Raw genomic sequence first — 13,446 nt, 5'->3', positions numbered from 1 at the left:
CACATGTTTCAGTATAAAGGTCGATAATGAAAAATAACTTTATTTTGTTATCTTATCAATATATATTGGTAATTGACTGATTGACAATCGTAAAACACTGTTTGGACCACAAGAGTAATAAGGGAATTTTTGAATGTCAACTAATTTAATATATGTTTGCACGTACCACATAAATACGAAATAACAAGAGATACACATCTATCACTGCATGCGCTGTACTTTGATATTCTACTTGTTATACAAGTCATTAACATATAAAAAAAACAATTTGCTTAATATCATCATACCGTAACTTTAACTTATACAATTTTTACGGAGTCTGCAAATTCTTTTGAAAACATTGAAACACCGAATCCTTGGTTCCCTGAAGACTTGATACATTTTAAGTTAGGTAATAAACCTTGTAGTACTTTCACCAAAGTCAAGTTAACCGGAATTTGATTGTTGCTAATGTCTAACATGTGACAATTAACAAACGATGCCAGTGACGCTGCATTTTTTAGCTTATTTCTTGAACAGTCAATGACTCGATGATAACAAAACCGTTCAGGGTAATATATTGATGTTAATTCTAGTCCACTCAAGTCTACAATCTCCTCATCTACTTTTGCTTTATCGAGTAAAATCCATTCGATAACAAACTTGGACCCTGTAATACACATTATAAAATTTATTGCGGATTCAGGCAAATTTAATTATTTATGAAACTTTTTAGATTGCTTACTCAAGTCATTGTAATAATTGGTTCTCTTGGGATCAATTTTCTGTAGTTTGTCCAAGTATTCCGTAATCTGTGGCTTAAATTCGACGAAATTTATCATACGCAATAACGTCATTGCAGTGTATATAGGCCCTACACAAAAGTTTCATATCATTTCATACTTTTTCACTAGGAAATGTATACTGATATTTTGTTGAATACATAACCTAGATAATTTCTTACATTTGATTTCCGGTTCAAGTTCGTGTAATTCTTCAACCCACGCCAGTTCTTCGCGTAACAACTTGTCGAATGCAGGTGTCTTTGGCTAAGATTGAGAACAAGATACGAATTATATCATGTTAATAAAAAAAAATTAATAGATAATTTTAAAATCAAAATCACACCTTGGTATCTTCATCAAAATATGAATCAAATTTTCCATGCAGTTTATCTAATTCTATACCCATTGAATCCGAGCTAAATAATTCTTTGATGTATTTGCCTGATACCGAAACTTGAACATCTGAATCCTTAATGGCATCAGCAGGGGTATTTGCTATCCAAAGCTTTGAACGACCTGAATTTAAAGGACTTTTCCAAATGATTCCAGGTATCTCGATACGGATGTCATCCATGGAAGGCATTGGAACAGGAACATTAAAGCAAGCAATTACATGGACTTTTGAAACCTGAAGAACCCTCAACTGTGGAGCATCTGTTGAATCAAGAGAAAAAAATCACTTAATTGATTCAATGAGTTTTTATTGAATTCGAACAGATTAGTCGTAACTTTTTAAACTCACCCTTTTTCAGCTGAGATTTTAATAACCATAAATGGTACAACCATGAAGATTGGTCCTTTGGGTCAGTAAATGCAGCATTTCTAATTAATTCTAATTCCTCTTCCAAGTAATCTTTGGACAAATGTGGCAATATTTTTGACCGCAAATGCCACGATGAGAAGTTTGAAAAGTTTGAAGATATTTTATCTGTTGAAAATTGTAGCTCTTCTTCAAATGTCACCAACGAGCAGTTATCTAGCAGAAATCTTCGGTAATCCCACCCGTGAACTAAAATATGTAATAAGTATCATTGTATAACTGCAGCACAACTTGAATCACATTTTCATAAAATCGCAGTATATTTAAATATTACAATTCCGGTCATCATATGTTAAAAATTTGGAACAATGATTAAGCTCTTCTTCCACTCTTGCAAATTCAGTCTCCTTCATAAGCCAGCAACGATGATACCATGCTCCGTAAGACTTTGGATTGCTTTTTAAACAAAATGCAGAAAACTCCAACTCCTTTGGAACAACGGTATCCATAAAGTCGGATAAGCTAAAATATAATGCTTCTTGTGAATTGACTGAATTAGGTATTGGGTTAAGTATGTATAATATACAGATTAAATCATACTCTGCTTTCTTCAGTTTCTCCAAAGTATCTTTACGAATGTTCCATAAGGTAGAAATATCAGGGTTTGCAGCCAAAACTTGGCCAGTAATTGAAAGCATTTGAGAATCCAATTCTCCTTTAGACCTCTAAATACAAAGGAATTTAAGAAAACATTTTACACTCATCATACGTACATATAACAGTAAATTTAGCTGATACTCATGCACTTACCTTTTCAATTATCTTTTTCATAGCAAACTGATAAGCAGCCACTTTCGCCTCGCGTTCCTTTTGTTTCTTGGCCTCTTCCTCTGGGGATAGTTCCACCCTTTGTCGGCCGTGCTATGTGGTGCAATCATACCATTATCATTATAATTTATAATTAGTCATGCAAATTATATGTCTTACGTGTCATTTCACAAGTCACTTACCATTTTTGATGAGTTGTTGTCAAAGATTTCTTGAATACGTTGAACGTATAAGTTATTTGTCCGGATCGACTGGAAAATTGCAAACAGTTTCCTATTTTCCGTAAAAAACAAAACAAATAAAAACCAAAGTGCGAATGATGCTGCAAATAATAAAAACAGCTGCCAGTTGTGCCAATCTCAATACGCCTCACACGCACTCGTCAGCTGCGATTCCAGATTTTCGACACAATTCAAGCACAACATATAGTGACATAACTATCATTAAATATTAAGTTAATAATATTAACTAAAATTGTTACCACGTGCGTGGTGTGGTGGGTGCAGACCAATTTTGCAATTGTCATTAACTGTGAGTGATTTTTGTAAGTAATATTTAACTCCTATTTTGAATTTTGAAGTTATCTTATTAGAATTATATCTCATTGTATTTAGCTAATCGTATCGTAAGCTGTCACTATGTTGGCTGAAGATGATGATTGCGACTTCATCAATGTCCCTGCCGAAACCCCTCTTAGCCCTGAAGAAGCTATCATACGCAGGCACCGAAAAGAGAAACGAGATTTACAAGGTAAACTTTTATTGTTATTTATCAACTAATTTACACTGGATAGTGAGTCGTTGATGAAATGAAAAAATAAAATTTAGCTTGATTTGGTTTTAGGGACAATTCAAAGCATGAAGAAAAATGTGAACCAAAAAGATAAAAAGAAGAAAAAGGAATTGGCTGAAGAGATTGTTAAATTGGAAGCTGAACTGGATGCCAGGCATAAAGCTGAGTTGACTGCCTTTCTTCCAGGAAAATTGGACCTCCCAACATCTAAGATTCCAGAAACCGTGGTAGAAGAGACTATTCACGACACGTCGTCTTGTACAAAGAATGAGCAGGACGGAAAAATGTCGCGAGCTAGGAGACGACGTGAAAAGAAAGAGGTTGACGAGAAAGAAAAGAAAAAAAGGATAGATGCCGAATCCTTCGTGCTCTTGGAAAATTCTCAGATGAAGGCAGAGGACGATGCCTTTGTAAAAATTATGAATGATCTCAACTTGAACATTGTTGATGTTGACCCCGACGGAAACTGGTATGTGCATGCTTGCTACTTATTTGTTAGTTGATTTGGTGCTAGCGGATCGTGTATGATAATTATTATATATTTATTCTTTTTGATTTAGCTTATATAATGCGGTGAAGGAACAACTACAGCGATTTGGGGACAGCATGGAAGCGCAAGAACTTAGGAGTTTGACAGCAAAGTATTTAATAGATCATAAAGATGAATTTATCATGTTCATGGAGGAAGAATACACTTCAGACGAGGGTTTTCTTGTTTACTGTGATAAACTGGAAAATACTCCTGCGTGGGGTGGACAGTTGGAGGTATGTGCATAATTTATGCCATGCAAAGTTATTCAAACCCAGTACGGTATTGTGATAATCTTCACCCTTAATATGTACATTATAGGTCCGCATATTGTCCCTAATTTTGGAGCGTCCTATTAAAGTCCTTCAGGCTGAAGGAGTTCCAGTCACTTTCGGGGAAAATTTCTCCAAAAAAGAATTGACCTTGACGTATCATCGGCATCGATACCAATTGGGAGAACATTACAATTCCACAAAACCTGTCGTCAAATAGTATACAATTAATTAATGGTCTGGTCTCTGGTCCTCGTGAATTACTCGGATTGATTAACGGAATTTTTCAGTTATCGTCGTAAGTCATCTTGCTTCTATTATTTGTACAGTGGCAGCAACATTTTATTTCACAGTTCGCGATGTAAGAATTAAAAATAAACTAAATGCAAATTGAGCTAAACATCACCAACTGACTAATATGACGTGCTTTAAACTATTAAAATTTGTTATTTGTATATATGTATGTACATTCGAGAAGAGCATGATACTTGAAGACTATGTACATTGTCTAAAGGAAATGGGTCCACATTATAATTTTACATCTCATATATTACATATAGAACTAAAATCACGTAATTTTTTTGTTATTTTTGTTCTTGAAGCTAACTAATTTATTTAGGTGGGCTGGACTCTCTAGTTTGGTCATCAATTGCTTGCAGGTAGCTAATTCCCGTTTTTGCTAATAAGATCGAAGATCCAAGTGCTAAGCCAACTCTAGCAACTTGTACTGTTGTATCCTTATTGGTCGTGGCTACAAATTTTGAAGCATTTGTCATTTTATATGCATACCCTACATGTAAAAATCCGCAGTTTATTATATTTACCTGCACGAATCATTGCCCAAATTAGTAAAGAGCCCAAATTAAACATTCCAGCGGCGAAAACACTGTTCACAATAAGTGAGAAAGTATATTAACATGCATATTCGAATTGTTCAAAATCTACATTTTATGTATATAAAACTTATTAATTACCTAAATCCAACCTTTTGTTTCCCTAAGCTCTTGAGATGTTTTCTGTCGTAAATGTAAAGACAAGCCCCAGCAAGGCTACCGGTTAAGAGTACGTTTGTAGGGTCTGCAGGAGAAATCCTGCAATGTAATACGCCAAAATTAGTGTCATTTATAGTGGCAAAGATATTATCCTATTCAAAACCTTTGAAAACGACCCACCTCTTGAATAAGCTGGGCTTAACGATGTGGACGCTGAGTAGGCTGTAGGCCAGGGACCCACCGAGGGGCAGATAAAAGTGAAGCAGATTTTGTCTCGTAAGGGGTCTGAAGGTGATAAAGGGATGCCAGTGAGCACATTCTTCGGCCTGCTCATCCAACCCAGAGTCTGAGGAGGAAGACATTATTATTTTCAAATTCGAAAAAATTCCGTGTTCCTATTCCTTGTGCTGAATATTATGTAAGTTTTATGCAGATTTCCAAAAGAGTTGGAAATATACACCAACTGCTACAAGATCAAAAATTAAAAGTTAAATGAAATATTTAGTACGAGAGTCTCGAGAGAGGATTTTACTGCCGGAGAAAGTAGAAAGTATGTAAGTACATGCAACTATGCAACCTTTCATTTCTTATTCGCAGGTGATTTCTCCTCTCCAGATCCAGTCTCACGCTTTATGCTACAGAATACCCTTTCGGAAATACTGCTACTTGTCTCAAATTCTTCGTTCTCACGCAATCTTCATAACGAATAGCATCAGTTCAATTTCAACCTACTCAAGCTATTTTGGTGGATTTTGGTGTATCTCCCAATTCAGGTGTTTACTTTAGCGGGACAATCTCGTAGAATCGGGTTTATTCGGTGAGTTGGAAAATTTGACTTGGAAAACGAAAATGTCACTGCATGTATAAGTATGATATTTTCAGACGATGGCTTCGGCCCCGTTATCAGAGGAGGACAGGTATGTTGGATTGTTGGAGATAGGAAACCCTTCCGAGGTGAAAGATGAATACTGGATCTGGGCAGTTAATCGAACCAACATGAATAATCGAAGACCGGATCGCGAACAAGAAAATACAAAATGTGGAAAATGGCTCATTTTCGACAACATGGACACAATTGACGAGACTTGGGAAAAGGTCAAGAAAGCAGTTACAACAGGTGAACTGGGATTCTTGGCTAAAGTATCCACCATGAAGGATAAGCAAGGTACATATAAATAAAAGAACATTTTCATACAACTCATATCAAGACAATATATCAAGCTATGTATTCATTGTTAAACTGAAAAATAATTGACATAGAACGTGGAAATATTTCACAAGCTGTGATTTGCGTCTACACGTATGACTGGACTGATGAGACAGATGTCTCGAGAGTTCGTGAAGCACTTCGTTCCATTGGTTTTGTCAAAAAATTGCCATACAAATCAGATGAGGATACGCTGGCAGGAAATTATGCAGGCAAAGGAAAGAGAGTGAGCAAATATTATTACTGATGATAAGATTTCATGCAAGTAAGAATTTTCATAAATGTATTTCTCAGTATTTCAAATTAAGTATGTGTATTTCAACTTCAACAATTTGTATAACAATGGAATAAATACCGTACGAAAATGTTCGGATTGAAAATCAACCAGTGGTGTTAATTCAAATACAAACTATTTGCATATCAGTGAGTAGAGCATATATATTACTAAACCGTATTATTACTATACCAATTCACATTATACTGTCAATTGTGTGTTTTAGGATTTGGTAGATGATGGCGCAGTTCCATCGCCAGAGTTTTGCTTGTTTAGAGGATTGTTATCATCAGGACATTGAGGACGCATTGCAGGGAATAATAACACTTCCTAAATTTCAAAAAAGAACTAAATCACGTGAACCAAAATTTTGGTAATCAATAACCTTTGGAGAATGTATCACCTTAATATTATGCGAATCAGTGAGTAGCATGGCCAATCGGTCAATTCCCATGCCCCATCCACCGGTTGGAGGAAGTCCGTATTCCAAAGCAGTACAAAAGTTTTCATCAACCATTTGTGCTTCGTCGTCACCTGCGGCTTTGTCCTATTCACATATTCATATTTTAATTAATTTGAAAGAGCTTAATGAGAAATTTGTGTTTTTCCAAGGCCTTACTCTCGCTTGTTGTTCAAATCTACTGCGTTGGATAACAGGGTCGTTTAATTCGGTATATGCGTTACAGACCTAAGGAAGTGAGATTTATGTATTTCATATACAAGTTAATATAAGGAATCAGTTTCGCAGCTATTGACTGGGAACTGGTTAAGGGTGATGGATTTGATTTGAATTTCAGCCCGCTCGCAATGTTAATCAAATGGGCACGTGTTTTTGGCGGGCAGAAATTCCATCACCCTTAACCAGTTCCCAGTCAATACTTACCTCTCGCTTGTATACAAACAATTCAAATCTTTCCGTTAAACCCTTTTCTGACCGATGGTACTTGGCCAGTGGGCTCATGATTTGTGGATGATCAATTATAAATGTAGGACTGATACACTGTTCTTCAAGAAAGTGTCCCACTAGCCTATCCAACATTCTGGAAGCCGTCTTGGGTGGAGGACATTCAACACCATGCTTTTCACAAAGTTCATTGAGCTGTTTGAGGGATTCCGGTGATCCCAAATTTTCGTACGAACCTATGTCATATTGATTTCACTTACAATTGCCAATCTTCACCTATATAAATTACGTTAAAATGTTACTCACTACTACCTACCTAAAGATGAACCAGTAGCTTTCTCCAAATCAGGAAGCATACGAAATCTTCTAAATGGTGGCGTGAAATCAATTTCAACCTCCTGTCCTTCTTCTGGATGAATTGTAATTTTATAGCCTCCGTAAATTGACTTTATAAGACCTGTATGGTTAAATTTGAAATACAGGCTTAATGGTGAATCGTGTTTAATGTATGTATCAAACAAATTAATTTACCGGAGAGCAAAGACTCTGTTATTTCCATTACATCGTTGTAGTCAGCTAGAGTACAACACACATTCTTTATTGACAGTCAAGTCCAGCCATTCACGTAGATAATGCAATCTTAAATGTACTTATTACATACTTACCGTAAGCCATATAAAATTCGCACATTGTAAACTCTGGATTATGTGTCAAATCAATGCCTTCATTCCTAAAGTTGCGACCAATTTCATAAACCCTATCGAATCCACCAACTACCAACATCTGCAACAAAAAATACAATAATATTAAGAGTCTATATATGGCACGTATCTTTCGTACCATAGAAAAAACGTAGTTAAAAAAACTACCTTAAGGTACAATTCTGGTGCTACTCGCATATACAAATCTATATCTAGTTCATTGTGGTGAGTTATGAAAGGTTTCGCTGTTGCCCCACCGGCAACCATATTCATCATCGGCGTCTCCACTTCCAGAAAGCCCATATTATCAAAAAATTTGCGCACGTATGCTGAAATATTGCAAAACAGTGGTACGTAAGACACCTTATCACTCACTAATAATACAAACCCAATAAAAACTTACAAATAATTTGGGAACGGATAATAAACTTGTTCCTGATCTCCTGGTTAATTATCAGATCTAAGTAGCGCTTACGATATCGAGTCTCTTGATCTTTCACCCCGTAATGCAAATGAGGAAGCATATGAAGGCATGGAGTAAGAATTTTAAAATCTGTAGGAATCAAAGACAATTCTCCCTGGAAAAATTAAAGTAGATCGAAAATTACAACTATAACAAGTACACACAGCAATTTAGGTGCATTTCGATATGAGGACTACTGTTACCTTCTTGGTTTTGGCAGGATGTCCAGTAAAACCAACAATGTCACCTCGCTTAATTTTATCCATGGCTTCTTCAAATTGCTCGGTATTATTGAAATACTTTGCATTCGCCATAATTTGCATTTTAACTCCTTCTCCTCGAACGTCAAAGAATCTCAGCTTTGCTCCAGATTCTCGAATCGCATGAATCCGACCAGCTAGAGAAAGTGTAACGTCCTCCAAAATGTCACCCTCTTTTAAATGGTTGTATTTGTTAATGAACTCGGTGAGAGACGTGGAAACATGAAACTTGTGAGGATATGGATTTATTCCTCCATCTTTTAGTTGTTGCAAGGTTTGAAGTCGCAGTTTATAATACTCCTGCACATGAAAAGAGAAATATGACAACATAAAATTAACATTATTATTAGTAAGTATTGTAACACCATCCTAGAAATGCCTAGAATATTATGCATATTTCATTCGATTCAATTTGGGTGAAAAAATTGTCGCAACATGTGTGTCTGAATTGCATGACAAGAAATTCAGGGCATAAAATGTGGCCGGTTTATTTGCGAGACCTTTAGCACCAAGACGGCATTATGATAACATTTCGGTGACTCTGGCTCGCAGTAAGAATTTGAGTTCATAACATGCTTACATTTGGTGATATTTCCTCTTCATTTTCCTTTGGTTTATTTGCAACGGGTTTCTTATCATTCGCAGCATCCTCGGCTAATTTCTGCTTTTCTTTCTCGGCCTTTTCCCTGGCCTTCTGTTCGCCCTTTTGTCTTCGCTTCAACTCACTGCAATCAGAAACCACATTATATTTAAGTAAATTTAACTCGTCTGGATAGTTGCATACGGTAATGTTTCAACAAAGACAAGCAGATCTCGACTATAGCATTAATATAAATTATGAATAAATTCGACATATAGATGGACTAGGCTCCTTACCTCAGATTTTGAGGTGTGCAAGAAAGGTTTCGAATTCTTGTAAAATTCCAAAAGGATTGATGCACTTTAGAAAAATCTGAGCCTAGTCCAGCCTTGGCAGCACCTCCATAAAGTGCTTTCGCCAAGCTGGCTAACATATTCCGCAGTTCTAATTATTTATGTCATCACAATTTAATTGTCCTGCTTCTACCGTCTTAGATCTTTGTAAAATCGAACCTTGCAACAGCTCATAAAGTGAGATAAGCTAAATTCTCCATTTTCCTTTATTTATTTGTACTGTGTCATGTGTTCTCTGCTTTGTCACTTTGTCGATAAGGAATGACTTACTTTTTAGATTCCTTTACGCCAGCTGTGTCCGCCATAATTCTACGTCAACTTTCACTTGATAAACTAAATATTCAAATTGGTTAGACCAATTACTTCGCCAACTGACCATATGCTCACACTGCCAACTGTTCCAGTCAGTAATGTTTAGTAATTGTCAATTAGCTAACTGATGACGGGCAAGAACACACGAATTCCGGAAGTCGCGTGTGCAATGAGAATGTGTGCCGTGAATTTGAGTGAGGAACGAGTTTACCCTCCAAATCTGCCTGTGGGCCAGATGGGGCTGGATGTGTGAAGCAACAAACGGAAACCTTGCGTCATTTTATTTGCAAAATCGCTTCCTTCGTGTTACTATTGTTTGTGATGACTGTTTCGAATTAATTAATTCACCTAACGTTATTGTTGATACGGCTGACTCAATTTTGAGAAATATGAGGTCAGATGAGACAGAGTTGTTGTAAAGGCACAGCAGGCGGTGGGAAAGATGAGACGGGGAAATTGAGAATGTCTCAAAGTGGTGAAAGTGGCAGTCGTTTACATTTGTAACAGAATTTTTGTTAATGAGTAATATGCAATATCTATATTATGCGTGCCCTACCTATAATTATGTTAAGGTTAAAATAAATGGAGGTATATAAATATAAGATTAATTCAACTGTCAAAAGACAAGAATATGGCATAATCGATACTAGAATATTGACTAAACTCTCATGATCAGCTTTTTACATAGTTCTTGACAAATACATACAATGTATTTAAAATTCAACAATCTGGCATCTCGACCATGAGTATACCGTTTTGATGCTAAAAGCTTCAAATTCTAAGAACTTGTAGCATTTGTAACTAAGGAGTAAATTTTGGCTATCCGAAGTGCATACTACTAATAAAGGTTTGGCATGTGTCTGAAAATTTAGATTTCATAATAAGTCTTCGGTCGCATTAAATTCAGTACGCTAAATAAATTCACATCCCTCAAAATGGATTTGAGATTCAATATTAAAGACTTGGCGAAAATGTTTGACGAGGTGGACCCTGAACGTCAAAAAAATCAAGACGCTAATAGTGACAGTGATTCTGAAGAGCCCAAGTCCAAGTTGGGCAATAAAGGTTTTGATTAAATAGTTTTCTAAACAAATTAATTTAAAATCTAATTTAAAGTTAGATAATGATGCCTTGTGCAGGTCCGGGTGACATTGCAACCTCAAAACTGTCAAAATCTGATGCTAATGCTAGCACATCTGCAAAAGTGATTCCTAAAACCATGAAAAATCTCAAAGAGATTTGGGACTCCAACTCATTGAAAACTGCAGTAAATTGCATCACTGAAGACAACGAAGACTTTGGCATTGACAATATTTCCATACAAAATGATCCTCGCAAGACACCCAATTATGAAACACACTATCGTCAATCTGTTACTACAGAAGATGTCTTTCTTCATGTAATTTATCTCAAAATATAAATACGCAATTTTTTTTGCCTGTCAAATAAATAAAATTGCCTGCAAAATTAAAATTATTTTTATTTAGATGGGACACAAAACACCAGGGACTGCGAGTTGCGAAAACTTGGTGGTAGAAGTTCACCTTCCAGGAGATAATATTCAACAGATTCAATTAAGCTTAAAGAAACAAGCGATTGACTTACGGTCACCGATTCACTTTTTGTATCTCAATCTCCCTCATCGAATTGACCCACGGGTTAGCAGTACTGCTTTTTTATCCATATAACACAAATCTTCAGCCCCCAATTATTTATTTGGCTTGATTTCATAATGTTTTGTGTGCTTGGTCTTTCTGACACACAATTCTACAATTGTGCATTGTAGAATTTCATCCAAATTAGCATTTTTTATTTAGTATCATCATAACTTATCACGTAATATAGAAATGTGTCATGTTTCACACGTCGTCCAAATGTCTGGCTTAAACTCTTTAAAGTGGACTTGATTATTTATGACGTTACTGCAAATAATAATTCTCCATCATCAAGCCAAATGCCAATTACAAATTTTTATTGTAATTTCAAATGAGCGAGGGCATATGTCGTAATCACTAATAATGTATGATTTCATTTGCAGGCTGGAAATGCAAAGTGGGACAATGAGAAAGAGAAACTCGTCATTACTCTCCATCTCGTTCGAGAATTCGACGAATATAATTTTTAGTGCAATCAGTGCTCCTTTATTGTTGTAGCGAAACGTAGCATATTATTCTGTAGGTTGGTTGGTTTAACAGTCAATAAATACACAAATTTTCAAAATAAATATAACAAATCTTTTGCTTATAAATAAAAATAATGGAATAAATTTACTATGACGGGTTATGTAAAACGGGTAAAGTTACATGCGTGAATTTCTTCTTTATGTCAAGCCAAAACTCCAAAGGGGCTGCACAAACGTCACTTGTTGAATCGTATAATGGGCTGGGCTAGCACCAATGTGACCTCCGAATCCCTGCAATTTAAGCTTCGAAAAATCTGATGTGACGTGCTAATTACACACATGAAAATAGAATTTTGTATCTTGATTGGCACGTTGTAGCATCTAATTTGATTATCTAACAAGAGACTAACTAATCACGATACAAAAGACGTTTCAGCTGAATTTAAGAACAAGAACTGTTGACACAGCTCGACAGACATTCATATCTTATCCCGTACCAAAAGGGTGAGTCCCAGAAACCAGATTTGACGAGACCTTGTCATTGAGACTGCAGGTTCAGCGTATTTTAGGAATTTGACTTCAATTGATTGAGCTATGTGCATCGTGTTTTGAACAAGCAGACATGATGGCGATTCTATGTACATATTTATTTACATATAAGCCCTGTCTCACATGAATTGTCAGACCAAAACGTTAAATTCAGGTGATCAACTAATAAGCCATTCATCCTTTGATCCTCATATACATATGGTCACCAAAAACTACACTTGACCAACCGTGACATTATTGACACCAAATGCACCAGTTTTACTTACAGCCAAAAATGGTAAATTAATTATGGGCAATATTGTTCGTGCTAATCAAGCAGCGAGTATCTTCCCACGAAATCTTCTTGCACTCTGAAGAGTGCAGTCTGTGAATTAGCGCTGCATCAATTACATTTTCATGATCATTGATTACAATGAGGACGTCATGTCCCTATATATTTTTATACTATGCTTTAAATGTCGGCTCAGTATGGTCTAATGGGATGGGATGGGACACACAGTGGGTTGGATATTTGGCAGGAAGCCTCGTGATTCATTAAAAAATCATCTTTCTAAGAAGAGGAAAACTTGGTTTCGTAGGTATGTATATGTGAATATTGGATATATGTATTTACATATGTGTATGTAAAAGTGTGCAATATTATAATCGACACCAACCACGACCACTGCAAAACACCGTGTTCCGCATAAATTGTACGCAGAGACATGCAGTCTGCCTTTTTAGGCAGGGACATTATCACTCGCAGAAGCATTCATCATTCAGGACAAGATGACATTTAGCAAGG

General features: G+C 36.1%; 6 protein-coding genes across 12 annotated transcripts; 3 read left to right on the top strand and 3 right to left on the bottom strand.

Annotated features, from left to right (window-relative positions):
• Positions 1-11: 11 nt before the first annotated feature.
• On the bottom strand, positions 12-2,699 carry LOC110857787 (geranylgeranyl transferase type-2 subunit alpha). 3 transcript variants are annotated; one of them, XM_022106408.2, is made up of 9 exons: positions 2,535-2,699; positions 2,335-2,445; positions 2,125-2,249; positions 1,859-2,046; positions 1,507-1,773; positions 1,108-1,418; positions 944-1,028; positions 725-853; positions 12-649 (listed from the first exon to the last, which is right to left on the bottom strand). In XM_022106408.2, exons 1-9 carry the CDS (start codon positions 2,535-2,537, stop codon positions 300-302), a joined length of 1,569 nt encoding a protein of 522 aa, XP_021962100.1. In that variant the 5' UTR covers positions 2,538-2,699; the 3' UTR covers positions 12-299. The 3 variants fall into 3 exon arrangements, with proteins under 3 accessions (XP_021962100.1, XP_021962093.1, XP_021962106.1); XM_022106401.2 differs by having other exon boundaries at positions 15-649; positions 1,859-2,249; XM_022106414.2 differs by having other exon boundaries at positions 15-649; positions 1,213-1,418; positions 1,859-2,249.
• On the top strand, positions 2,697-4,350 carry LOC110857822 (deubiquitinase OTUD6B). 2 transcript variants are annotated; one of them, XM_022106443.2, is made up of 5 exons: positions 2,697-2,883; positions 2,967-3,102; positions 3,196-3,613; positions 3,705-3,909; positions 3,995-4,350. In XM_022106443.2, the coding sequence occupies exons 2-5, from the start codon at positions 2,991-2,993 to the stop codon at positions 4,163-4,165; spliced, it is 906 nt and encodes a 301-aa protein (XP_021962135.1). In that variant the 5' UTR covers positions 2,697-2,883; positions 2,967-2,990; the 3' UTR covers positions 4,166-4,350. The 2 variants fall into 2 exon arrangements, with proteins under 2 accessions (XP_021962135.1, XP_021962128.1); XM_022106436.2 differs by having other exon boundaries at positions 2,697-2,896.
• On the bottom strand, positions 4,270-5,656 carry LOC110857840. Of its 3 annotated transcripts, none has more exons than XM_022106470.2 (5): positions 5,515-5,656; positions 5,118-5,283; positions 4,920-5,036; positions 4,770-4,831; positions 4,270-4,696 (listed from the first exon to the last, which is right to left on the bottom strand). In XM_022106470.2, exons 1-5 carry the CDS (start codon positions 5,519-5,521, stop codon positions 4,557-4,559), a joined length of 492 nt encoding a protein of 163 aa, XP_021962162.1. In that variant the 5' UTR covers positions 5,522-5,656; the 3' UTR covers positions 4,270-4,556. The 3 variants fall into 3 exon arrangements, with proteins under 3 accessions (XP_021962162.1, XP_035711742.1, XP_021962146.1); XM_035855849.1 differs by having other exon boundaries at positions 5,446-5,558; XM_022106454.2 differs by lacking the exon at positions 5,515-5,656 and having other exon boundaries at positions 5,118-5,327.
• Positions 5,613-6,528, top strand: LOC110857865. Its single transcript, XM_022106482.2, has 3 exons — positions 5,613-5,754; positions 5,820-6,102; positions 6,198-6,528. Exons 2-3 carry the CDS (start codon positions 5,823-5,825, stop codon positions 6,389-6,391), a joined length of 474 nt encoding a protein of 157 aa, XP_021962174.1. The 5' UTR covers positions 5,613-5,754; positions 5,820-5,822; the 3' UTR covers positions 6,392-6,528.
• On the bottom strand, positions 6,441-10,128 carry LOC110857777 (lysine--tRNA ligase-like). Of its 2 annotated transcripts, none has more exons than XM_022106394.2 (12): positions 9,950-10,128; positions 9,327-9,471; positions 8,690-9,046; positions 8,427-8,601; positions 8,192-8,352; positions 7,988-8,105; positions 7,854-7,898; positions 7,639-7,779; positions 7,302-7,558; positions 7,038-7,106; positions 6,822-6,965; positions 6,441-6,748 (listed from the first exon to the last, which is right to left on the bottom strand). In XM_022106394.2, exons 1-12 carry the CDS (start codon positions 9,982-9,984, stop codon positions 6,641-6,643), a joined length of 1,755 nt encoding a protein of 584 aa, XP_021962086.1. In that variant the 5' UTR covers positions 9,985-10,128; the 3' UTR covers positions 6,441-6,640. The 2 variants fall into 2 exon arrangements, with proteins under 2 accessions (XP_021962086.1, XP_035711691.1); XM_035855798.1 differs by lacking the exon at positions 9,950-10,128 and adding an exon at positions 9,623-9,891.
• Positions 10,129-10,274: 146 nt separating this feature from the next.
• LOC110841851 (dynein assembly factor 6, axonemal) lies at positions 10,275-12,491 on the top strand. Its single transcript, XM_022087552.2, has 4 exons — positions 10,275-11,056; positions 11,131-11,390; positions 11,479-11,649; positions 12,030-12,491. The coding sequence occupies exons 1-4, from the start codon at positions 10,927-10,929 to the stop codon at positions 12,114-12,116; spliced, it is 648 nt and encodes a 215-aa protein (XP_021943244.1). The 5' UTR covers positions 10,275-10,926; the 3' UTR covers positions 12,117-12,491.
• Positions 12,492-13,446: the final 955 nt, after the last annotated feature.

The sequence above is a fragment of the Folsomia candida genome, unplaced genomic scaffold, assembly GCF_002217175.1.
Source record: "Folsomia candida strain VU population unplaced genomic scaffold, ASM221717v1 Fcan01_Sc001, whole genome shotgun sequence".
Classification (NCBI taxonomy): domain Eukaryota; kingdom Metazoa; phylum Arthropoda; class Collembola; order Entomobryomorpha; family Isotomidae; genus Folsomia; species Folsomia candida.
Note: the sequence above shows the minus strand (reverse complement) of the source record. Positions and strands in the feature narration are given on the sequence as shown.